This window comes from Ochotona princeps, chromosome 16, assembly GCF_030435755.1.
Source record: "Ochotona princeps isolate mOchPri1 chromosome 16, mOchPri1.hap1, whole genome shotgun sequence".
NCBI lineage: Eukaryota > Metazoa > Chordata > Mammalia > Lagomorpha > Ochotonidae > Ochotona > Ochotona princeps.
In genome coordinates, this window is record NC_080847.1 from 14,499,962 (window position 1) to 14,525,998 (window position 26,037).

The 26,037-nt window shown below is 46.4% G+C and overlaps 3 protein-coding genes across 6 annotated transcripts in view; all 3 read left to right on the forward strand.

Annotated features, from left to right (window-relative positions):
• RANBP10 (RAN binding protein 10) overlaps nt 1-3,354 on the forward strand; it is a 55,202-nt gene extending 51,848 nt beyond the window's left edge. For both annotated transcript variants that reach the window (XM_004583957.3, XM_058675084.1), the window contains one exon: nt 35-3,354. In XM_004583957.3, the coding sequence (XP_004584014.1) occupies nt 35-165 (131 nt within the window). In that variant the 3' untranslated portion in view covers nt 166-3,354. The remainder of the gene's footprint in view (nt 1-34) is intronic.
• Nucleotides 3,355-5,057: 1,703 nt separating this feature from the next.
• Nucleotides 5,058-15,872, forward strand: LOC101524944 (renin receptor-like). Of its 2 annotated transcripts, XM_058674098.1 has the most exons (3): nt 5,105-5,196; nt 12,838-12,950; nt 13,841-15,872. In XM_058674098.1, exons 1-3 carry the CDS (start codon nt 5,182-5,184, stop codon nt 15,036-15,038), a joined length of 1,326 nt encoding a protein of 441 aa, XP_058530081.1. In that variant the 5' UTR covers nt 5,105-5,181; the 3' UTR covers nt 15,039-15,872. The 2 variants fall into 2 exon arrangements, with proteins under 2 accessions (XP_036348532.2, XP_058530081.1); XM_036492639.2 differs by lacking the exon at nt 12,838-12,950 and having other exon boundaries at nt 5,058-5,196.
• The window catches only part of GFOD2 (Gfo/Idh/MocA-like oxidoreductase domain containing 2), a 42,647-nt gene continuing 21,673 nt past the window's right edge, over nt 5,064-26,037 (forward strand). Inside the window, exon 1 of one of the 2 annotated variants that reach the window (XM_004583956.2) lies at nt 5,064-5,196. The gene's annotated coding sequence lies outside the window, so the exon portion shown is untranslated. Of the gene's footprint in view, nt 5,197-12,837; nt 12,951-26,037 lie in introns of those variants that run through there. The other variant, XM_058674100.1, reaches the window with a different exon arrangement.

Here is a 26,037-nt window from a genome sequence, read left to right on the forward strand (position 1 = left end):
GAGCATGGCATGACGGCTTTGTCTCTCCCTACAGAGTCTCAGAATCTGCCAAAGCAGCCCCCTCTGATGCTCGCCCTGGGCCAAGCGTCTGAATGTCTACGGCTTATGGCCCGAGCAGGCCTGGGATCCTGCTCCTTTGCCAGAGTGGACGACTACTTGCACTAGCTGATCGTGCTGGCTGCCCCACCTGGCCTTCCATGGGCCCCAGGACTGGAGCAGCCCTGCCCACCATAGGCACCTGGCACAGGGACCTGGAAGCCACGGGCAGAGTCCACTCCTCCTGCCTGGCCTTTTCCCTCTACCTTCCTCTCCTTTCCCCCTCCCATCCTCTTTTCTCCTCCTCTCCCCTTTCTTCCTTTCTTTCCCTCACTCTATTTCTTTTCCCCCAATCCTTTCACATGCAGCAGCCCATGACATAGTATTGGCTGGTTACTGTTGTGTAGCGCCTTTACTTGGAAAGGGGGTTTTGTTTTGAGGAGGGGTTGGGGGTTTTTTAACTTTTTTTTTTTCCCTCCTGACTGAGCCACCAGTATTTATCTCTGGAGAGTTTGTGCTGAGCTGGTTTCTGCTAATTTAGTAAGGAAGCCTATCCAAATTGGTGATAGCTTATTATTTTCATAAGAAAAAAAATGAGATTATATATAAAAATATATATATTAAAAGAAAAAAGACACAGTATTTATCATAGTGTTAGTGGTCCAGCACCTGTTAGGTGAGGCTGTCCAGACGCCATATGTTCTTATTTGAGTCCAACTCGTTAAAAAGGAATTATCCCCTCAGCCAAGTGATCTGTTTATTTTAGGCTCCCCCTGTGTTGAGCTGCAGGCCCATCTGCAGTCCAGGGAAGCCACATGGTTTTTGGAGGGAGCCACTTGGAAAGCAGGGTCAGGCTAAGCTAGTTTGCAGCATGCCATGACATGTATGTTCGCAGACCCCTAAGAGCTGAACTGTGCTGAGAACTGCAGGCCGAGAGTCCAGCAAAAGGTTGAGTTGGCCCAAGGCTACACAGCAAAGCAAAGACGCAGAGGGTTCTCGGCCAGCATGCTGTCTGCCACTCCACCCTCTCTCTGCCTGCTTTGCCCCTATCTCTTCTCCTCTCGGCGCCCTGCCTTCCTTTTTTTCGATGGCCAAATAATTCATTTACTCAACTGACTTCCTGGAAGCCACCTGCCTTTGACCTGGGAGCTGCTGTATGCAAGCTGCTGGAAGACTCCACTCTCAGGATGGAGGCCCTGGGGGACAGGGGCTGCTTTCTCCCTGCCTGAATCTTCATGTGCACACAACTCCATTTGGATTGATGTGTTCTCTGGAGAAACTGGTTCCTCGTTGAAGCAGGTTTGTGGGCTAGTTGGAGTGAGTTCAGCCTTTTGACATCCCTGGACCAGGAGTCACTGCAGCTGCGCCCCAGGCACTCACAGGAAACACTGTTAGGCGCATTGCCAACCAGACAGAGGGACTCCTTGGGCCTAACAGGTGGATCCTCAAGCTGGTGGAGTAAAGCAGTCTTCCTACTACAAGGGAATCAGGAGAGGAAGGGCTGGGATGGCTGTGCCCAAGAGAAGGAAGGGGCAGAGTCTGCACAGCTGCTTCACAATGTGAGCAAGCCCAAGCAGCCCCTGCCAAGAGCCAGGTCACCCATGGCTGGGCCAGAAGGTACACATGCAGTCCCCACCTGGATCTGAACTCCATGTCACAGGACACAGGAATGGTTGGTGTGGCCTGAAATCAGTCCCTGCCCAGCAACCTGTACTGGGCCCATTGTACAGATTTCCTGGGCAAGAAAAATAATCAAGTTGGACCAACTCCTGGTGATGGGGCCAGATCAATGGCCTGTGCTCATCCTGAGTTCTGCCCTGGGAGATGATCCTGAGGCTATTGCTTTTCCTTGGTCCCTGCTAGGATCTGCCTGGCAGCCCACAGATGTTGCCTGACAGGAGTTATTGTTTGTCTGTAAAGGAGATGCATTCTTCACAGGGCTGAGCTCCAATACCCAGAAGTTGGAAACATTAGGCTGTTCAAACACTAATCATGTAACAGGATTATCAGTTAAAACCAGTGGTGTTCACTGCTGCATTGGGGTTCTGGAAACATCTCCATCCATCTTTACCTTTTACAGTAAGGAAACAAGCCCCAGAGATGAAATTATTTGGCTAAAGTCACACAGCAAATTAGTGGCAGAGCCAAGACTAACTTTGTATCTGTGCTTTTGGCACATTGTTTAGTCCTGAAGCTGAATGACAGGGGAGGGTTTAAGTTGGTATAGCCTCTTACAGCATCTGAGTAACTGATCTCTTTAGGAGTTTGTTAGGGATGGGGGTGGGTGCCTGGGTTTGGGTTATGGAGTAGCTGAGAGAGGGCCCAGGAGGGCTCGAGACAACTGTGTGCTATATGGAGCTGAGTGTCCCCCTGGTTCACTCTCGGTACCTGTGGCCACCTCCCCACTTTCTGTGCCTTATCTCACTGTTTCAGCTGAGTTCAAGTTGTTTACTCTGTTCCTCTCCCAAGGGGCTCTCTGTCCCAGTTGGACCGTTCATCTTGGGGACATAAGCCTTTGCCTCACGTATCGTGGAGAGGGCCAACACCAAGCTGCTGAGCCCACTGCCTTGCTGTTAGGCCTGGTTGGCCTGACAGCTCAGGGGCCCCCCCAGATGCACACCTGGCCCCACCTGCCCACCTCCAGGCTGGATCTGACCCATGGGAGCTGAGGAAGACTTGGTCTTATTAGGCCATCCAGCCCTTGGGGAGCAGCCTTCCCTACTCACCTTCCCTGTGTGGCACCATGTGGTTTCTTTGAAAGTGGAAACTGTCAGACCACTCAAAGCCAGAACCCCTTCTCCTGGCCCAAATGGGTCAGTTAGTGATGGGTATAGATGTCAGATACCATGTGGCAGAGAAGTAGTGACTTGCTGGCAACCCAGCGCATTCATACCCCTTAAGCAAGCACAAAGGTGAGGCAGAGGACTGTTGGAGCTGAAAGTTCCTTTGATTGCTCACAACTCAGGTATGTATGCTGTGTGGCAGCTGGTCAGCAGAGGCCTGCCTAATGCCAGTCCCGGGCATCTGGACATGTGGCCAGACTGGTTCCCGTGGCTGTCTTGTGGCACCCGCCTCTTTGCGTAGGCTTCTTCTCTATTAGTAACTACAGCTGAAACAGGCATCTTCCACATTGTGCACACTGGTTCTGCCTCTGTCCTTGCAAGTTGATAACTTGGCATTAGCATGAAATTTGTGGGCATGGGAGGGTTGAGAGAATTCTAACATAAAACATCCTATTAAAGTTGTACTTGAGAGATGAAAAAAACTCCTGTTGTATTTTGACAGAATTATTTTTATTAAAATACACATCCATGAGCAGTCCTGTGTGTCTGGTCTTTGAGTTTTTCTGCAGCATTGTGCCACATGTACTGTCCTAGAGGATTTGGATGCTCCCTGGTTCATCTCTTGAATGCGTAGGACCCTTTAGGTCTCCTCATGGAACACTCCTTAAAGCCAGATATTTTCAAGATGTTTACTGTAAAAATTTAATTGAGGGCTTGGCAGCGTGGCCTAGTGGCTAAGGTCCTCGCCTTGATCCCATATGGCCACTGGTTCTAATCCCGGCAGCTCCACTTCCTCTCTGTCTCTCCTCCTCTCAGTATATCTGACTTTGTAATAAAAATAAAATAGATCTTTAAAAAAAAAATTTAATTGAAAGGCAGAATGGGGCCCGGTGCGATATCTCAGTGGCTAAATCCTCACCTTGCAAGCACCAGGATGTCATATGGGTGCTGGTTCCTGGCCCAGCTGCTCCACTTTCCATCCAGCTCCCTGCTTGTGGCCTGGGAAAGCAGTCGAGGATGGCCAAAAGCCTTGGAACCCTGCACCCACATGGAATACCTGAAGAGAACCTCCTGGCTCCTGAATTCAGATCGGCTCAGCTCTGGGTATTGCAGCCACTTCAGGAGTGAACCAGCGAATGGAAGATCTTTCTCTAGCTCTGGCCTCTGTAAATCTACCTTTCCAATAAAAATCTTGAAAAAGCTACAGTTTTTTTTCTCCTTAAACACAATTGCATTTATTTTTGTTGGGAAGGCAGACTCAGGAGAGTCCACACAGGAACCCGAGAAAACAGGCCAACCATTCAGAGCTAGCAATTCGGAACTATAAGAGTTCAAAAACTCTTCTTGAAAAGCAGAGATCTTGGGCCCGGCGGCATGGCCTAGCGGCTAAAGTCCTCGCCTTCAACGTGCCCTGGGATCCCATATGGGCGCCGGTTCTAATCCCAGAGGCTCCACTTCCCATCCAGCTCCCTGGCTTGTGGCCTGGGAAAGCAGTCAAGCACGGCCCAATGCACTGGGACCCTGCACCCGCGTGGGAGACCCAGAAGAGGTTCCGCGGTTCCCGGCATCGGATCGGCGCGCACCGGCCCGTTGCAGCTCACTTGGGGAGTGATTCATCAGACGGAAGATCTTCCTCTCTGTCTCTCCTCCTCTCTGTATATCTGACTTTGTAATAAAAATAAATCTTTAAAAAAAAAAAAAAAGAAAAGCAGAGATCTTACACCTGATGGCTCATTCTTTACATGTCCCTAAAAGCCAGGGTCGACCCAGGCCAAAGCCAGGCGCTTGGAGCTCCACCCAGGATCCCAAGTGCCTGGCAAGGAACTGGATCCCAGATGAGGCAGCTGAAAGTCCACCAAACCCTCATATGGGATGTGGGCGTTACCTGCCCTGAGAACTGGTCTTCTATAAAAACAGGTCATTGCTTAACGTTACAGGCCGATGGCGGCCAAGCACAATGCTCAGATGCTTCTCGTGATGCCAGTTGGCGGACTCTGCAGATAAGTAGCTGAGAAACCTCAGACCACCACAGTCACAACCGCCAGGATCGACGGAAATGAAGGAGCAACGCCTCTCGCCAAGTCCAGTTAGGCTCCGCCCCCAGCGGCGAGCATGCGCAACTCCGAATCTCTGTCCCTCCCACCGCAGGCTCGCCTCTTGTCACCGAACATGCGCAGTTCTTCCGCCGACCCGCCCCTCCCTTTTCCAGAACCCCCTGTTCCTTAGAAACGAGGTGGCGTGTTCCCGGCGGTGGCGAGCTCGACCTCGGTACCCGCATATCCTGTCAGCTTCTTTCAAGGCAAACAGGTGGTCCCTGAGACCCGTCCGGACCCATGGTCTCCCGTACGGCGCAGGGTGAGCGATGCCAGCGTGCCAGGTGAGAGGCCGCCCGCGGTGGCGGGTGAGGGCGAAGGAGGGCATGGCGCGGCCGCGAACGGGCGCCGACTCGGCCTCCTGTGCCGCCGCCGGCACCCTGGGTCGGAGCCGTGGAAATGTTGGGTGAGAGGTTGGAGGGGACTGCTGGTGCCCGCGCTCCGTTTGAGTCTCCCTCCCGGTCCCAGAAATAACAGCTGTCCGTTTGCTCGGAGAACTGGAGGATTTCGGATACCCTGAGGACCTCGGGCATTAACTTTTCCCTGTAGAAACAGGGCAGCCTAGGTTCCCCCGCCCGGTACGGAACAGACACCCTACCTGTGTGTGGAGGAAGATGGTGAAGATGAGGAAGCCTCAAACAAAGGGCTCGTACGGTAGCGGTAGCGGGTCCAACCTCTCAGGATGAGACGGGAATGTGAGGGGGTGCATCTTTGTGTGAGACGCTGATGTTCAAGTGACAGGTGGGCGGTCGCCTCTACTGGCCCCTAAGTGCCCTCGTGGTGCGTTTCCGTGGTCCTTGCCTGATTTTGAAGCTGAGAGAGGCAAGCAGGTGGACTGGAGACAAAAGGTGAGGAAAGGTATACTCATCGAGGCCTTAATCCGATTTGAATGAGAAGGGAGGAGGGGGCCCAGGAGATGAGGGGGTCACCGACCCTCCAGACTATGGCAGGGTGGGAAAAAGGAGAGAGATTGGTCAAGTTTACCGGAGCATTGGGTGGTTCCAGAAAGGTTAGAAACCCGTGTGTGGATGCTCATTGTTCTGAGTGTCCTGCCAGTTAGGATAGAAGGTAGTGCCCTCCTCAGAAAGGCCACAGCCAGGGCCAGCCCTCCCTGTGGGATCATCTGTGAAGGGTCACAAGGACAGCCCCCAGAAGCCGAGTGTGGTTCTTCAGCGCTTTACAACCCGAAAGGGGAGATGCTTAAAGTGCTGGGAGTTGGAAGAGATGGTTGTCTTTGAGACAGGAAAGCTAGATTCATTCTTGATAAAGTCATTTCCTTCTGAAAAGCTACACCGGAAAACAAAAGAGTTTGAAGGCCATTCATTTTAGGGAAGCCAGGAAAACTCAACCTGCTTTTAAGCTGGGAGAATCTGGCTGGACTCTGGTGGCCCTTTTCAGCAAGCCTGTTACAGATGCAGATCCTGTTGTGGGAGACATTCTCTTCTCACCTGGTTGTCTCACTGCTTCTGGAGAGTGACTGCTTGGGGTCTGATCTATGGCTATTTTGGTTTTCTAGGAAAATTCAGATTTACTTTGATTTCTACAGCAGTGTTAGAACCTGCGAGTCAAGTTGTTGTGGGCTTGATGGGACTCATTTTCAGGGTATAATTAATTTGGCATTTTTCTTCCTGCTACAGAGGAATAGAGAATAGTGAAAGTATAATCATGTGAATAAGTCACAGCACTCGAGGGAAGATAGCTCAGTCGTAGGCTCATAAATCACTGCCAGCCCATAAGTGAAGATAACCATGGCTGTTCATTTTACTGACTTGCATGTCTGAAGTAATTTTGTATAAATACTGGAAGGGACATAACAGGACGTTATCGGAAGTGTATGTAATCTGTGGGGGAAATGTCAGTACATTAAATAAATTGTCAGAAAGGAAATCTTCAGGACAAGTGTCATATTCTTTGTAGAAATCCTCTTTACTTTAGTGTCAAACTAAATGGCAGTAAGACAAGCAGGCCCAAATCCAGGTCCAGTGAACAGAGAAGCAATTGCTGTCTATAGAACTGGGTGAGATGCAGGAAAGCACCTTGAATGTAGGCTGAATCTGAGCTGTTGCCAACGACACTGTTTAAATGTGGCTGCAGTATATCCCATGGATTTGTGTGTGTTTTATGAGTTGGGACAGCTAGAAAGATACTCTCAGAGAAGAAAGGTGGACTTAGAGAGAACTCTCAAAGTGTTTAGTTGCTAAGTCAGTGAAGCCTTTGACAAATAATTACTTAACATCTACTCCATTTTCTGGGCCAATGGAAGATAACAAATCTGTCCTATAATGAAATATTCAACAGTACTTGATAAGGTCAGCCATGAGGAAGCTTTACCAGATAAACCGGTAATGCTCACAGGATCTGCTTTCACTGAACTGATTGTGTAGTTTTACCAAGAGAGAAGAAATTAGATAAGGATGCATTGTCTTCTGATGAATCTAAAATACAGAGGTTAGTGTTAGAAAGCATGAGACATTGGGAAGACCACTAACTTTGAGAAGCAAGAAAAAGTATCTTTCTGATACTTGATAACCCATTTGTATGTGTTTACAGTAGGGAATCTGCTCCTAGTAGAAAACAAGTCAATGGGAAGTTTGCAGTGTGTGAAAATTTGTATATGATATATAATAGAGGGGTTGGCATTATGACCTAGCATATTGAGCTGCTGCCTATTACACCAGCATCCCATTTGGGTGCTTGTTGGAGCCCTGACTGTTCTAATTCCAGTCCAGCTCCCTCCTAATGACCTGGGAGAGCAGAAGAGGATGGCCCAAGTTCTTGGGACCACGCACCTATACCAGATGAAGCTCCTGACTCCTGTATTCATCCTGGATCAGCTCTGGCCATCATGGCCATTTGGGGAGTGAACCAGCAGGTGGAACATTCTCTCTCTGACTTGTTCTCTGTCTCTCCTATTTCTATAACCTTGAATTCCAAATAACTAAAAAAATCTCTTTATAAAATATAGAATAAAATATTTTTCTGATGCACAAAGCTGATACTTTTTTAACCAAAATAGCTATTTAGTAAACTTGAATTTGGAGTCTTAATGTCCAAATCACTTAAAAATTAGAAGTCAGGGGTTTTCGGGGCCCGGCGGCGTGGCCTAGCGGTTAAAGTCCTCACCTTGAACACCCTGGGATCCCATATGGGTGCCGGTTCTAATCCCGCTGCTCCACTTCCCATCCAGCTCTCTGGCTTGTGGCCTGGGAAAGCAGTCGAGGACGGCCCAATGCATTGGGACCCTGCACCCGTGTGGGAGACCCGGAAGAGGTTCCGCGGTTCCCGGCATCGGATCGGCGCACACCGGCCCGTTGCAGCTCACTTGGGGAGTGAATCATCGGACGGAAGATCTTCCTCTCTGTCTCTCCTCCTCTCTGTATATCTGACTTTGTAATTAAATAAATAAATCTTTAAAAAAAAAAGGGGTTTTAAAAAGTGAAAATGAGAGCTACCTGAAGTACATTTAAGCTCACAGAATAGGATGCTGAGACAGACCTGCAAGTGATGACTTCCTCACACTCTGACAGCCCACTTATGAATCAGGATTAGGTCAAGAATGAGCTCACTGAAGTATCTTCTCTTCCAGACAAAGGAAATGAAAAATTTCTGTCTCATGATGATGAGACTAAACAATTAGAAAATAAGGATTAGACAATAAGAAGAAAGACATAAAGGCTCCTGTTTAAATATACTTGAACCTTGCCTTTAAGCACCTGTTCTCTTCTTAAGATTTATTTGTTTAAAAGGCAGAGTGACAGAAAAAGGGAGAATAGACCTTGTATTCCCAAATAGCTATAACAGCCAGAGCTGGACCAGGCCAAAGCCTATATCCAGGTCACCTGTATGCAGAGCAAAACCCAAGCACTTTATTATTATTTTTTTTAATCAAGCACTGCCTTCCCAAGGAGGCAGGCTCATTAAGAGGAAGCTGGATCAGAAGTAGAAGAAACAGGACTTGAACTGGCACTCCAGTATAGGATGCAGGCATTCCAAACTGCAGCTTAACTGGCTTTGCCACCATAGCCCCAAGTACTAGTTGTTTAGTTCCTGCTCTGTTTGTTCTCAGTGTGGCTTAGTAGTGTTTAGTTCTGTCCTACATACTGTTGGTTCTAAGTGTAGCCATTGCTAACATGCATCCTGTTTGAGACCCAGGCTAGTCTTGGAATTGTTGGGAGGCTAGCTCATTCTCCCACGCCGACTGTCAAAGCTGTTCCCAAAAACTGATTCTCTGAGTTTTGTGCTTTACAATGAAGGATTAAGAGTAAAGGCTTTGGGCCCGGCGGCGTGGCCTAGCTGCTAAAGTCCTCGCCTTGAAAGCTCCGGGATCCCATATGGGCGCCGGTTCTAATCCCGGCAGCTCCACTTCCCATCCAGCTCCCTGCTTGTGGCCTGGGAAAGCAGTCGAGGACGGCCCAAGACTTTGGGACCCTGCACCCGCGTGGGAGACCTGGAAGAGGTTCCTGGTTCCCGGCATCGGATTGGCGCGTACCGGCCTGTTGCGGCTCACTTGGGGAGTGAATCATCGGACGGAAGATCTTCCTCTCTGTCTCTCCTCCTCTCTGTATATCTGGCTTTCCAATAATAATAAAATCTTTAAAAAAAAAAAAAAAGAGTAAAGGCTTTGAAAAAAGGGAGCTGAGTACTGAATGCAGTCTTCTTTCCTGGGCTAATACAGCTGTGTTACTCTCAAACTGTTGGTGTTCAATTTCTCATAAGCATAGATAACTGTAAAAAAAGAGAAATCTAAAACATTTCTACTTGACATTACTGTATCACTTTAAAACCTCAAAAACTTCTATTGTTTTTTTTTTCCCACATAGTTTACTTAAAATGATACCTTGGGGAAATCATAGTTTTCTGAATCATGTTTTTTTTTTTTTTTCCAGAGGGAGAGAGACAGAAATTTTATCCACGGTTTCACTCCCCAGATGGCCACAACAGCCAGGAATGAGCCAGGCCAAACCCAGGAGTCTTATCTGAGTATCAGGGATCCAAGCATTTGTGTCATCTTTCCATTGCTTTCCTAGGCCATTAACATGGAGTTGGATTGGAAGTGGAGGAGCTGGAACATGAGCCAGCACCCATGTGGGATACTGGCATTGCTTTACTAATTACGCCTCGATGCTGGCCCTGACTATGATTTCTTAACCTGTATAATTTATAACAGAAAATAAAGTAAAAAGAATATAAACATGTAATCTTAGAAAAATGAAAAGATAGAGACAGATGTTCAGCGTAGTGACTAAAATGCTGTTTGATATTCCCAAATCTCATGTTGGAATGCTTGACTTAAAACCCTGGCTCCACTCCTTAGTTCACCTTCTTTTTGATGAGCACCCTGGGAGGCAGCAGGTGATTGCTCAAGTACTGAGGTCCTTGCTATCAGTGGGGAAAACCCATTTTGAGTTCCTGTCTCCATGGCCTCAACCTGGTTCAGTCCCAGCTGTTGACATTTGGTCAACATCTCACTGACATCTGCTTCTCAAAACAATAATATTGATTTTTTTTAAGATTTTATTTTATTTTTTTTGATGGAAAGGCAGATTTATAGAGAAAAGGAGATAACAGAGAAAGATACTCTATTTATTCGCTGGTTCACTCCCCAAGCGGCCACAGCTGAATGGATGAATGGATGGAAGATCTTTTTTTTTTTTAATATTTATTTATTTTTATTGGAAAGTCAGATTTACAAAGTGAAGGAGAGACAGAGAGAAAAATCTTCCATTCACTGGCTCACTCACCAAGTAGACGCAAAGGCCAGAGTTGAGCCAATCCAAAGCCAGGAGCCAGGAGCTTCTTCTGGGTCTCTCACATGGGTGCAGGGTCCCAAGGCTTTCAGCCATCCTCGACTGCTTTCCCAGGCCCCAAGCAAGGAGCTGGATGGGAAGTGGAGCAGCCGGGATATGAACCAGTGCCCATATGGAGGACTTTAGCTGAAAGGCTACCACATCAGGCCCAGGATGGAAAATCTTTCTGTCTCTCCTTCTCTCCGTAAGTTTGACTTCCCAATAAAAATAAATTTTAAAAAAAAGGTCAATATTAACTTATATCCAGCACAGTGGCTTATCATTCTAATCCTCCACTGTAGCACCAGTACATCTCATGTGAGTAACCAGCTCAAGACCCATTTGTGCCATTTCTGATCCAGCTCCCTGCTTATGGCCTGGGAAAGCAGCAGAAGATGGCTCAAGTCCTTGGTACCCTGCATGCATGTGGGAGATCTGGAGAAGCTCTTGGATCCTGGCTTTGGATCGGCTTCGTTCTGGCCATTGTTGCCATTTGGCAAGTGAACCAGTAGGTGTAAGATCTTTCTCTGCCTTTCCTCTCTGTGTAACTCTGCCTTTCAAATAAAAAAATGTGTGTATATATATATATATATATATACCTTTTTAACATTTATTTATTTTTGTTGGAAAGGGAGATCAGATTTACAGAGAGAGTGAGAAACAAAGACCTCACATGTGCTGATTCACTCCCCAAATGGCCTGCCGTGGCCAGAGCTGAGCCAATCCAAAGCCAAGAGCCAGGAGCTTCTTCTGGGGCTACCACATGGGTTCAGGGTCCCAAGGATTTGGGTCATCCTCAGCTGCTTTTTCTGTCGACAAGCAGTGGAGCGGCTGGGACCTGAACCAGTGCTCATATAGGATCCTGGTGCTTGCAAGGTGACGTGGTGGCAATGGAGCCATTGTGCCAGGTTCATAAATCTTCTTTGAAAAAATAAGGGGGTGGGGAGTGTTAACTCAGCATACAAAATTGTGTATAAAATTTTGTCATAAACATAAAATAAATGTAAAAGCAAAATTAAAAATTTTAAAAAGAGTACTTTTCTATGTGAGTGGATATTGTAAAAATAAACACCTTTAGAAGTTCTCGCTGGTAATAAGTTATATTGAAGTGATATATATAAGTGATATTGAATCCTTCTTTTTGAGGATTTTCAGTTCACCTTTTCTTAGTCTAGTAGACTTGGTTTGTTAGTGGGGAAAACCATGGCAGGGACTATGTAGCACCAATGTTTTCTGTCTCAGGTACAGAGAAGCAGGCAGTAATGAAGTTTCCTGGATAATGAATTTCCAAGTGTATAATTAAAAGGTGACTTACAGATTTCATGCTGCTTAAGAAACTGCATTTTGTTTGTTGCTTTATGGCATTTTTGGTAAACTTCTGTTCTCATTTTATTTGAAAAGCAGAAGGAGACAAGGATAGAGATCTTCCATATACTAGTTCACTCCTCAAATGCCTGTAACATCCAGGGCTAGGACAAGCCAAAGCCAGGAGTTTAGAGCTCAGTCAAGATCTTAAAATACTGGAGGTATAACCTGCTACATTAGCCGGAAGCTGGCTCAGAAATGGAGGCAGAATTAGAACCAGGGAGTCTGAAACGAGAAGCAGGTAGTGACTTGATTGTTGAGTCAGTGCCTTTTTCCAACAGGTGGTTTTGTCCTGGTTAGTAGATAACATCTCAGAGTATATTGCTACTGGTTAGTAGATAACATCTCAGAGTACATTGAAATAAATATAGGATGTTCCATGTGTAAGTGGCTTCTGTAGGCTATGGTGCCTCTTGCCAGGCCGTGTTTCATCCCTGTGGGTGCTCCTCTGCAGTGGCTCTGGGAGCATGTAAGGTGATGTTTTCCTATGGCATCCTCTGATTGTCAGGGAGTGGGAGGATGCTAGAACAGTCATACCTCTTGTTACTTCTTGACCATTTCTATAAACTAAGGTGTCAGGGGACCCAACTTCTGTTTTGGAGCATTGGGGAAAATAATTTTATATAGCCTTCCCTATCTGTTGCTGTGTTCAGAATAAGTCAGTATACTTCACTTTAAGAATTATTTGCAAGAAAAAGCACTCCCATTCTCTGATTTCACTCCCCTAATGCCTGCAAGCTGGGAACTCAGTCTAGATCCACACATGGATTTCAGGGGCCGAGCTATATGAGCCATCAGCGCTATCTCCCAGGGTCTGAGTTACTAGGAACCTGGACTCGGAAGCTGAAGCCAAGGATTGAATGCAGATACTTCAGTGTGGGATGCAGGTATGCTAATTGGCATCTTAGTCGTGCTACACTAAATGCCTGCCCCTAAATCTTACTTATTGATTAAAGATTTAGTTGTTGTTATTACAAAGGCTGATTTACAGAGAGGAGAAACAGAGAAAAATCCTCCTTCCACTGGTTCACTCGCCATGCGGCTGCAGCAGCCAGAGCTGAGCCAATCTGAAGCCAAGAGCCAGGAGCCATGAACTAGGAACTTCTTCTGGGTCTCCCATGTGGATACAGGGTCCCAAGGTTTTCGGCCATCCTCTATTGCTTTCTCAGGCCACAAGCAGGGAGCTGAATGGGAACAGGAATGGCCGGGATTAGAACCGGCACTCATTTGGGATCCTGGTACTTGTGAGGTGAGGATTTAGCCACTGAGATATTGCACCCCCACTCTCCATCATAATTAAATGGCCATTTTGGTTCCCTATCCCTGGGCTTGCTCCTGGTCATGTTAATTTCAGTTATGATTTTTTTGTTTCTCCTTCCTTCAGTGCTTAAATTGTTACATTATTAGTCAAAGAATTTTTTTGTTTTTAATTTATCTTAGATTATATAAAAGACAGAGCAGCAGAGGGAGAGATTTTCCATCTGTTAGTCTACTACCGAAATGCCTGCAACAGCTGCAGCTGGGTCAGGTAGAAGCCAGGAGTTCAGAATTTAGCTGGGTCTTCCACATGGGTGGCAGGGACCCAAAGCACTTGAACTCACACCTTCTGCCTCCCAAGATGTGTATTAACAGGAATCTGGATTGGAAGTGGGGTAACTGGGGCTTAAACTATTACTCTTATGTGGAATGTGGCTGTCCCTAATAGCAGCTTATCGTGCTATGCCACCTGTCTCCAAAGAACATTTAAATAAATTTAAGTAATTTCTAAATTATATAGGAGAGCTGTCCCAATGGAAGCGACGAAGGGACTGGCTCTGAGAGTTGGAACAAACTGGAGCGTATCACCCCTTCATGCAGCAGTGGCCACTCGTGTCTCGTGGGCTTGCTGTGTTGCTCTGCACCGCTGCAGCTGCCGCAGCACCATGACTGTGCTCGTCGTGCTCCTGTCCATGCTGGTCGCAGGTGTCGTGGGGAATGAGTTTAGTGTCTTAAGATCACCAGAGTCTGTTGTTTTCCGCAACGGAAGCTGGCCGATACCAGGAGAGCGAATCCCAGATGTGGCCGCACTGTCCATGGGCTTCTCTGTAGAAGACGACCTTTCTTGGCCAGGACTGGCAGTGGGTAGCCTGTTCTACCGGCCTCAGGCTACTGTTATAGTGATGGTGAAAGGAGTGAACAAACTTGCTCTGCCTCTGGACAGTGCTATCTCATACCCATTGGAGAATGCAGTACCTTTTAGTCTTGACAGCCTTGCAGATTCCATTCATTCTTTGTTTTCGGAAGAAACTCCTATAGTTTTGGAGTTGGCTCCCAGTGAAGAAAGAGTGTATATGGTGGGGAAGGCAAACTCAGTATTTGAAGACCTCTCAGTAACGTTGGGACAGCTCCACAATCGCCTGTTACAAGATAACTCCATCCTCAGTTCTCTTCCCCTCGATTCTCTGAGTAGGAACAATGAAGTTGACCTGCTCTTTCTTTCTGAACTGCAAATATTGCATGACATTTCAAGTCTGTTGTCTCAGCAGCAGCATCTAGCCAAGGATCCTTCTCCGGATTTGTATTCCCTGGAACTGGCAGGTTTGGCTGAAATTGGGAAACATTATGGGGAAGACTCTGAGCAATTCCGAGACGCATCCAAGATCCTTGTGGATACACTGCGGAAGTTTGCAGATGACATGTATAATCTTTATGGTGGGAATGCTGTGATAGAGTTGGTGACTGTCAAATCATTTGACACAGCCCTTGTGAGGAAGACAAGAGCAATCCTGGAGACAAAACAAGAGAACCCAGCAACTCCCTACAACCTTGCATATAAATATAATTTTGAGTATCCAGTGGTTTTCAACATGATACTTTGGATCATGATCGCCTTGGCCTTGGCTGTGATCATCACCTCTTACAATATGTGGAACATGGATCCTGGATATGATAGCATCATTTATAGGATGACAAACCAGAAGATTCGAGTGGATTGAACTTGGCTAATTTGAGACTTTAAAAGGTTTAGAAATTGGTTGTTTTATTAAAATACACCTTTTAGTGTGGTTTAAAGTAGATAGTGTACTTTAAATTTATATATAAAAAAGCAAATTTTGTTTTGTGTGTGCCTGTGGATTTTCTTAGAATAATAGTATTGGTATGAATTTAATTGTGTAATATAGATTCTATAAATGCTCAAATATTGTGACATAGCCATTTAAAATAGCTTTACTCCTTTTAATAAAGTTTGAAATACACATTGAATGAAATGTGAAAGAATGACCTTTGTTGTTTATGTTAGAAAATGTACTGAATTTATTAGAGAAACTGAATTTATTAGAGAAACTTATCAGTGCTTAACTTCCACAAAAGGTAGACAAAATTCATGTTTGGATTATTAAAACTGTGAGCTATTTGTAAATGTCTTAGTTCTATGTAAATACTTCTGAAATGAGAGAAAAGGGTTTTAACTTTGTGCAGCCCCATAATATGGATGTGATTGTACAATATCATTGTTCTGCAACTGTCTCTGAAGGACAAGATAGCTGGTTTTTAACTTTTGCATCTATGAGGAGACCAGCTTTGTGGTGTGTAGATGATTGTAGTTACACACACAGAAGCAGATCCTTGGGAGACAGTGTGAGGCATGAATATAAAATGTTATCAGTAACTGTTCACTTGTGATGTTCCTGTGATTTGTGGCAGTTTCATTCTGTGGAATACTAAGTGGAAGTGAATGATTTCTACTTCTCATATGAAAGTGAACCAGTTTATGGTAAGAGTGACAAAGAATGATTCCAAAAATCAACAATATAGGACTGTTTCAAAAATATTTTGAAGTGTGAGTTCTTTATGTTGTAGCAGATTTCCCTGTTGCACATTAGGAAAAGCAAAAGGGTAGTGTGGCAAAGGCTATGCTGAGACTAGATCATTTTACATGACACAGTTAGCAACCAGAAGATTGCTAAGTCACAGCTGGTGGTGTGGTTATAGCCCTAATGGTAAGCAGTTTTCTGTGTACTTGTTTGCAGAAAGAAGATATGCAGATGGAAGACTCTAGACAAAGCCAGTTCCTGGGGAGGTGTTTAACCTCCCCAGTAGTATCCAAAGGCCATGTGACAGAGAATTAGAGAATACTAATGGGCAGCACTGTGCTCCTTGGCACCCTCAGAATACCATACCCTGGGCAGATATTTGACCTAGGGATTAAGAGGCTGGTTAGGATGCCCGTGTACCCAGGTCAGGGTATCTGACTTTGGCCCTCCCCCAGCCCTGGCTGTTGCAGGCATTTAGGAAGTGAACCAGTGGGTGGAGTCCCCTCTCTCCCTCACTGTCTCCCTTGTTTCTTAAAAAAAATGAACTGCAGCACTTTAATATGCCATTTGTGGTGCTGGCATTCAATATCAGTTTATCAGAGTCCCAGCTGTTCTGCTTCTAATAGAGCTTCCCGCTGATGCACCTGGGAAAGCTCAAGTGCTTGGGTCCCTTGGCACCCATGTGGGCGAACTGGATGGAGTTCTTGACTCAACTTTGGCCTGGTTTAGCTCTGGCTGTTGGACTATTTGGAGACTAACCCAATGGATAGGAGATTTCGCTTTGCTCCCCTCCCCTCCCCTCCCCTCCCCCTCTCTGCTTCTGTTCCCTCCCCTCCTCTCCCCTCCCCTCTCCCCTTCCTACACCTTCCTTCCTTCCTCTCCCTGCCCTCTTTTCTTCTTCCTTCCTTCCTCTCCCCTCCCTTCCTGTCCCCTCCCCTCCCCTCCTCTCCTCTTAATCTTTCCCCCTTATTCTCTGTGTGTGTTATTCTGCCTTTAAAATAATAGACCCAGCTATCCCACTCTTAGGAGTATACCCAAAAGAAATTAAAACTACATATAGAAGGGGATCTGTAATCCTATAATTATAGAAGCAAAATCTACAATAGCAAAGACATGGAAAGAACCCAGATGCCCATCCAAAGAGGAGTGGCTAAAGAAACTGCGGTACATCTACTCCATGGAATATTATTCAGCCATTAAAAACAATGAAATTATGCAATTTGGAACTAGATGGTCCCAACTAGAGACCGTTATGCTCAGTAAAATAAGTCAATCACAGAAAGAGAAATACCGTATGTTCTCTGTAATATAAGGAATCCATCAAGCAAATTGGAATGTATAGTGATGGAGTAATGGAGACTGTCATATCCAGATCTGAAGATACAATGCAACATGCGTCTCTACTCCCAAACAAAAGATGAACTCCCACTGAAAGTGTTGGATAGATCTAGACAATGGGATGGATGATGGACTGTCTGACATTGTCTGTACCAGCAATGTTGGGGCACACTTAAATAGCAGACAGTTGGAATTGTAAGTCCTTATGAAGAGTTGTGACATTATGGGAAAACTTAGTTGGGGGATGGAAATCGGGGGAAGAGGAATCCCAGACTATACATTATATATGCATCATATATATTGTTCAATAAATTTCAAAAATAAAAATTAAAAAAAATAAATAAGTCTTAAAAAAAAAAAAGAAAGACGTAAATAAGCAGTGGCTAAGTCTTCGCCTTGCAAGTGCCAGGATTCTATATGGGTGCCAGCTTGTGTCCCAGCTACTTCATTTCCCATCCAGCTGCCTGCAACTGGGACACGAACTGGCACATGTAAGGTGAGGACTTTAGCCACTAGGCTTCAGCTCCAGGCCCCAGTAAATAATTTTTAAAAACAGAAACAAGGTGTCTTATTCTGCTAAGAAATGACTGTTTATTTTCTTTGGTAAAGATTTATTAGTTATTTGTTTTTTTTTTGTTTGTTTTTGTTTCTGTTTTTAAATCAAGAACCTTCTTTTTTTAAAAGATTTATTTTTATTACAAAGTCAGATATACAGAGAGAAGGAGAGACAGAGAGGAAGATCCTCTGTCCGATGATTCACTCCCCAAGTGAGCACAATCGTCGGTGCTGTGCCAATCCGGAGCAGGAGCCAGGAACTTCCTCCAGGTCTCCCACACGGGTACAGGATCCCAAAGCATTGGGCCATCCTCAACTGTTTTCCCAGGCCACAAGCAGGGAGCTGAATGGGAAGTGGAGCTGCCAGGATTAGAACCGGCGCCCATATGGGATCCCGGGTGTGTTCAAGACGAGGACTTTAGCTGCTAGACCATCATGCCAGGCCCAAGATTTACTAGTTATTTGAAAGGCAGAATTATAAAGAGAAAGTTAGAGACACAGAGGTCTTCTATGCACTGATTCACTTCCTAAATGGCTGCAATGGCCAGATTAGGACCAAGAGCTTTTTCTGGATTTCCCACATGATTGCAGTGTTCATCCTCCATTGCATTCCCAGGCACATTAGCATGGAACTGGATCAAAAGTGAAACAAGTGGAATTTGACTAATGCCCATGTGGGATGCTACAGGTGATAACTTAACTTCCTGCATCACAGCACCAAACCCTAGGAACAGAGCACTTACAACCATGCTGTAGGTGGGGAGTGCCTCCAGTCAAGTAGGTTTGCCCATTGAAAATTGTTTCTCATCATAACAGCAACTCACTGTCTTCTTGGGACCACAGGTGAAGTCAAAGTCTGTCACACAGCCCTCTCTAGAGGGTGCCACTTTCCCAGGCATCAGGGACTGGTGTGTTTACCTTGTGCATGAAAGGCAAAGCAGAGTCTCTTCACCACTTGCCCCTGTGATGGATCGCAGAGCTCCATGTTCCCGTGTTAAAGCAGTCCTTGGTGTTCAGCCACGGGTGTGGCAAGAAATGGAGACTGTACACTCCAGGGACCTCGTCTGTTTGGATCACTCCTGTGTGCCCCAGCTCCTGGCCTAATGCCTGGCTCATTGTAGCATTAAAAATACTGGGGAATGAATGAGGAAAGAACGCTGGGGACTGGATATTGTGCCATAAAAAGGATTGGAGGAGCACAGCAGGAAGTTTATGTTTGAAGAGTTCAGGTTGGGAGGAGCTGGTAAGTCACCCAGAGAAGAATTTCCAGGAAAATGTGGAGCAGGGTTTGGGGACTGCAGGCAGGAGTTGGGAACTGCTGGCATGGAAGACGTAGTGAAGTTGACAAATGAGACAACATCATATAGGAAGTGTGTAGGGCTGAGACCAGAGTTCTCAGCTTGGTGTCGCTGGTAAAGCAATATTAGAAAAATAGAATGTCGTTATTGCCATATTTTAAGAAACAGTAGACCTAGTATAGTTTCCCTCATTATAATAATCAGCTAAAGCTTTTAAATAGGTACTTCTGGGTGTTAAATTTGCTTTTCTTTCATGACCCATTTAGCTGGCTCTTTGGTGGATTGGCAGTTATGCTTCATGGAACAGGTCATTAGGCCTGTCATTAGTGTTCCTGATGGGACACTATGTGGATGGGTGGGTGGAGTGGGGGATGTGGTGGAGCCTGTGTCTCTGCTGAGTCCATGGTGGCTACCCACAGTTCACTGCCATGTCAGCTTGAAGGATGATGGCCAGCGTGTCTTTCATTGGTTTTGTATCTGTTTTTGTTCTCAGTGGGATTTTGTAAATCTGTAACCCTGTCGTAGAGTTAGTGTAGACACTGTCAAAGTAAAGACATATTAGCAAAGAGCCAGATTGGAAGTGGGGCAGCTGAGATTGGCACAAATGCCCATATGGGATGCCAGTGTCATAGACAACCCGAGGTTAGAATCCAGGAGTTTCATCCAGGTCTCGCACTTGGGTACAGGATCCCAAGGCTTTGGAACATCCTCTACTGCCTTCCCAGGCCACAAGCAGGGCGCTGAGGGGAAGCCGGCTGGCCGGGATACAAACTGGCGCCCATATAGGATCACGGCACATGTAAGGCAAGGACTTCAGCTGCCAGGCTACTGAGCCAGGCCCGACAAACTGGTTTTTAATGACATTGGGCGACTGTGGTTTTTTTTTTTTTTATCATCATTCAACCTTAGAGTATGTTTAGGGGCTTTCTCACAAGCCTTTCTAAGAAAATGTATTTATTTATTTATTTATTTGAAGAGCATAATTACAGAGTGGGGGGAGGAATGAATAGAAGGGAGGATTTACTCCCCAAATGGTCACAACAGCCATGACTAGATCTCCTGCATGTACAGGGGCTGAACACTTGGGCTGTCTTTTTTTGCTTTCCTAGGTACATTAGTAGGGAGCTGATTTGCAAGTGAAGCAGATGGGACTCGAACCACTATCCATATGGGAAGGCCACAGTACAGGCGGCAGCTTTACCTGCTACTTCCCAGTGCTCACCCACAAGGAATTTAATTTTAAAATATTACAGATATATCATTTTTTAAAAGATTTATTTATTTTTATTGCAAAGTCAGAGATATACAGAGGAGGAGAGACAGAGAGAAAGATCTTCCATCCAAATGATTCACTCCCCAAGTGACCACAATTGCCGGTGCTACGTTGATCTAAAGCCAGGAACCAGGGACCTCCTTCAGGTCTCCCACACAGATGCAGGGTACCAAGGCTTTGGGCTGTCCTCGACTGCCTTCCCAGGCCACAGGCAGGGAGCTGGATGGGAAGTGGAGCTGCCAGGATTAGAATCGGTGCCCATATGGGATCCTGGTGCATTCAAGGCGAGGACTTTAGCTGCTAGGCCACTGCACCGGGCCCCAGATATATCATTTAACACAGCTATAAATAAAACTGATTTTATCCTGTTTCCTGTTCTTTGCCTTTATAACATTCATCTTGGGTTGTAAAACTACATGTAGAAGTGATTATTTGATAGTCTTGTCTCTCCTGGTAACTATACTCCATGCAAGCAGAACCTTACCAAAGTAGCCTATCTTTTGTCTATGTCTTTCCAAGTTGTATTTTTAATACTTATTAATGAATCAATTTGCATGAATCATAGGTATAATTTTTTTAAAAGATTTATTCATTTTATTACAGCCAGATATACAGAGAGGAGGAGAGACAGAGAGGAAGATCTTCTGTCCGATGATTCACTCCGCAAGTGAGCCGCAACGGGCCGGTGCGCGCCGATCCGAAGCCGGGAACCTGGAACTTCCTCCGGGTCTCCCACGCGGGTGCAGGGTCCCAATGCATTGGGCCGTCCTCAACTGCTTTCCCAGGCCACAAGCAGGGAGCTGGATGGGAAGTGGAGCCTCTGGGATTAGAACCGGCGCCCATATGGGATCCCAGGGCTTTCAAGGTGAGGACTTTAGCCGCTAGGCCATGCCGCCAGACCCCCCATAGGTATAATTTTTAAAAGATGTATTTATTTATTTTTATTGGAAAGGCAGATTTGCAGAGAGAAGGAGAAACAGAAAGATCTTCCATCTGCAAGTTCATTTCCTAAGTGGCCACAACAGTTGGAGCTAAGCTGATCCAAAGACAGGAACTTCTTCTGGGTCTCCCACATGGGTGCAGGGTCCCAAGGTTTTAGGTCATCCTCTACTGCTTTCCCAGGCCATCAGCAGGGAGCTGGATGGGAATTGTAGCAGCCAGGATATGAACTCATGGCTGTATGGAATCCCAGTGCATGCAAGGCAAGAACTTTAGGCACTAGGCTACTACACCAGGCCCAAATGTCATTTTAAAATTACATTGAGATGGAGCAGGCATTTGGCCTAACAGTTTAAATGCGTACATCCATCATTGGAGTACCTAAAGTTTATAGCTGGCTCCAGATCTTCGTTTTAAACATTTATTTGCTTATTATTTGAAATGCAGAATGACAGAAAAAGAGTGAGATAAAGAGCTCTTCTGTCCCTGGTTCACTCCTCAAACGCCTGCAACAGCCAGGGTGAACCGCGCTAAAGCCAGGAGACTGGAGCTCCCGAATACCTGGACCCTCCTTCTCTGCCTTTCCAGGCCTGTTAGCAGGGATGCTGTCATTGCAAGTGGTGGCTTAACGTGCTATACCATAACAAGGGCCCTTTGCTTCAGCTGCTGACTCCAGCTTCTTGCTGATGTTAATCCTGGGAGGCAAAATGCTAATGACTTAAGTCATTGGGCTTCTCCCACCCAAACAAGAGACTTATGCCAAGTCCCAAACTCTGCTGTGGCCTGGGCCCAGCCTTAGTCCTTATGAGCATTTGAAGAATAAGCTGGTGGATGGGAACTCTGTCCCTCCCTGTCTCTCTGATTTCTTTGCCTCTCAAAAAAAATTAACAAATTTGAAAGAAAATTTAACAGATATTATAAATAATAAGGTAAGATTTAATGAAGGACCTGAGTCACTAACTAGGGACCTGACCTCAACTCTGACCACAGTGCCCTATTTTAGCATCTCTGCTATTAGGATCAAAGACAGAATAGTTCAACTGGAACTGGCACTGCAGTATGGGATGTGCGCATTCCAAGTGGCATTTTAATCTGTTGCATTACAGTGTCCAACCCCCATAGACACTTCTGTTGATGCTGGCCTCTGCATATGTTTAAGGGGGCAGACAGACCTGACGGCACCTAAGAGGCCGGAGGGCTGCCCTGAGGAGTCAATGACCTTGCAGGCTGCTGCCGCTGGGAACCAGGGCTAAGGGACAGGGCCTGTGGCTAGTCTCACAGAGAAAGGCCTTTGTGGCACTGTAGGGACTGGACAATGAGTGAGGGCTTTCTAGCCTTGTGTGCCAATCTGCATGCCCTCCTCCCCCGTATCTGGATTCCCACTGTATCTTGACTTAGAGCCACCATGTAATTTGCTAGCATAAGGTGTAGATAAGTCCTTCATGAACCCTGCCTTCCTCAGTATGAGTTGTTCATATGCAGTCAGGACTTTGTAACCCAACTAGTCACCTGAGTTGACATTGGTTAGGGAAATGCACCACAATCAGATACCCTCAGTGAGTGGCAAAACTGCCTGCCCAGGCCACCACACCCTCACTCAAAGTTCCTTCCTCCAAAACTTCCTTGGTATCAGTCATTGTCTCTGTGTTGACAATATTCCCAAGAGTAAGCTCAAATAATTTTTGTTTTGTTTTAAAACAAAAACTTCTGAAAGTGAGACCTTACTAACATCTTTCTAAAACTGTTATTATTTTTAAGATTTTTTTTTTTTTTGGAAAGGCAGATATACAGAGAGGAGGAGAGACAGGGAGAAAGATCTTCCATCTATTGATTCACTCCCCAAGTGACCGCAACGGCTAGTGCTGCATTAATCTGAAGCCAGGAGCCAGGGACCTTCTTCAGGTCTCCTATGCAGGTGCAGGGTCCCAAGGCTTTGGGCTGTCCTCGACTGCCTTCCCAGGCCACAAGCAGGAAGCTGGATGGGAAGTGGAGCTGCCAGGATTAGAACTGGTGCTCACATGGGATCCCGGCGCATTCAAGGTGAGGACTTTAGTTGCTAGGCCATTGCACCAGACCCTGAAACTATTATTTTTTAAAGGTTTATTTTGTTTTGTTTGAAAGGCAGAGTTACAGAGAAGGGAAGAGAGAGTTCCTCTATTGCTGACTCACTCCCCACATAACCGCAGTGACCAGGACTGGACCAAGCTAAAGCCAGGAGTCAGGAACTCCATATTGGTCTCCCAAATGAATGGCAGGAGCCTAAGTATTACCTCTCGAGGCATGTTAGCAGAAACTGGATCAGAAGCAGAGCAGCCAGGATTCACACTGACAGTTAGACATGGGGTGCCAGCATCATAGGTAGTATCTTTAACCACTATACTATAGCGCTGGTCCTTAAAACAAGAAACCTTTTGGGCTGGCATGGTGGCATATCTGGCTAATATTCTGCCTGAGTGCTGGCATTCCCCATGGGTGCCAGTTTGTGTCCTGTCTGCTCCACTTCCAAACTAGCTCCCTGCTTATGACCTGGGAAAACATCGAGGGATGGCCCAAGTTCTTGGGCTGTGCACACAAGGAAGGCCTGGAGGGGATTTTTGGCTCCTGGTTTCAGATTGGCCCAGCTCTGGCCTTTGTAGCCATTTGGGGAGTAAACCAGCAGATGGAAGATCTCTCTCATCTCCCTGTTCTTCCCTCTGTAAATCTGCCTTTCAAACAAAAACTTTTGTCACATAACCATTTGCAGACAAGTACTCCAGCTTCCCCACCTCCAAAACACACAGTCTCAGCTCCCTTTTTTACCTGCAATTACAGTGGCCTGATCCATGGAATTCACCCAGAAGTCATTCCTCACCTAAACTGCACTTCGGCAGTCCCCTCATCTATACATCCCCAAATCCCCCTCTCAGGGCAATTCACACCAGTATGTCCTCCACCAAATTGGTGGCAGGCCCTGGGCCTGGTCTTCCAGTGGTACATGCTGCCCATATCTGCTAAATTTAAGGAGATAAAAATTAATACTACTGGGCCCGGCGGCGTGGCCTAGCGGCTAAAGTCCTCGCCTTGAACGCACCAGGATCCCATATGGGCGCCAGGTCTAATCCCGGCAGCTCCACTTCCCATCCAGCTCCCTGCTTGTGGCCTGGGAAAGCAGTTGAGGACGGCCCAATGCATTGGGACACTGCACCCGCGTGGGAGACCCGGAAGAGGTTCCAGGTTCCCGGCATCAGATCGCCGCGCACCGGCCCGTTGCGGCTCACTTGGGGAGTGAATCATTGGACTGAAGATCTTCCTCTCTGTCTCTTCTCTCTGTATATCTGACTTTGTAATGAAATGACCACAATGGCTGGTGCTGAGCCAATCCAAAGCCAGGAGCCAGGAACTTCTTTCCGGGTCTCCCACTTGGGTACAGGGTCCTAAGGCTTTGGGCCATCCTCAACTGCCTTTCCAGGCCACCAGCAGGGAGCTGGATGGGAAGCGGGGCCTCTGGGATTAGAACCCGCAACCATATGGGATCCCGGCACGTGCACGGCGAGGACTTTTACCACTATGCTATCGTGCTAGGCCCCCAGCTATGCTTTTTTAAAAATATAATTTTCTTTTTTATAATGTTTACATAGTTGATTAGGGTGGGAAGGGTCAAGGATTAGGGAAAAATGGGTGAGACCATTGTTTCCACACCTTTCTCCTCTTTCCCCTGTGTGTGAGGGAAGAAGGGAAACAAGGGGAGAAGCCACACCAAAGCTGCCCAACCACTTCAGTACCTGGAATTTTTTTTTTTAAGATTTATTTATTTTTATTACAAAGTCAGATATACAGAGAGGAGACAGAGAGGAAGATCTTCCGTCCGATGATTCACTCCCCAAGTGAGCCACAACGGCCAGTGCTGCGCTGACCTGAAGCCAGGAACCTGGAACCTCTTCCAGGTTTCCCACACGGGAGCAGGGTCCCAAAACTTTGGGCCGTCCTCGACTGCTTTCCCAGGCCACAAGCAGGGAGCTGGATGGGAAGTGGAGTTGCCGGGATTAGAACTGGTGTCCATATGGGATCCCGGTGCGTTCAAGGCGAGGACTTAAGCTGCTAGGCCACGGCGCCGGGCCCAGTACCTGGAAATGTTGAAGGGCCACCTGATGTCATTTCCGGAGTCCCCACTGTAGAGTATATTCTGAGGGTTCTGCTGAAGTGTTTTTGATAGTACAAACATGCTGTCAATCTCGCAGATCCAGGAATGAGGAAATTCTGCCAAGGTCTATTCATTGACATAGTCCACCTTTGAGTCTCCATTCACCCAGAAATTTGCTGTTGAGCTTCGCTGGGGTAGTTGACCGAATTGTTCTGCCCTCCTTCCTGTCATTGTACCAGATGTCTTCTGCAGGCTCCAGTGGACTGCCAAATGCTCCCTGTGCATCTGGGTATGCACTCCACTGCTCTGTCTTACAACCACTCTGCTTCTTATCCATCTTCCTTATGCACTTAGGAAGGCAGCAGAAGGTGGCACAAGTGCTTCGGCCCCTGGCACCCATCTGGGACCCTGAGTTTTGTTACTGGCTTCTGGCTTTGTCCTCGCCCATTCCCAGCCATTATGCCCAGCTGGCAATCAAACTAACAGATGGAAGATAATTCTCTGTCACTGTGCTTTTCCAATAAACAAATTTTTAATGAAGGGATTATTTATACTGCAGTGAGCAGGAAAGATCATCTAAAAGGGATGGTGAATCACCTAGGGACTGGTGACAACAGCTGGTAGTGTAACCACTCCTAGCATAGTGGGGAAAGGGCA

Bases quoted from the DNA above. Each gene is read 5' to 3' on its own strand.
- LOC101524944 (XM_058674098.1), top strand. The intron at 12,951-13,840 runs GTATGCTAATTG...TAAATTATATAG, and splicing joins TACTTCAGTGTGGGATGCAG to GAGAGCTGTCCCAATGGAAG.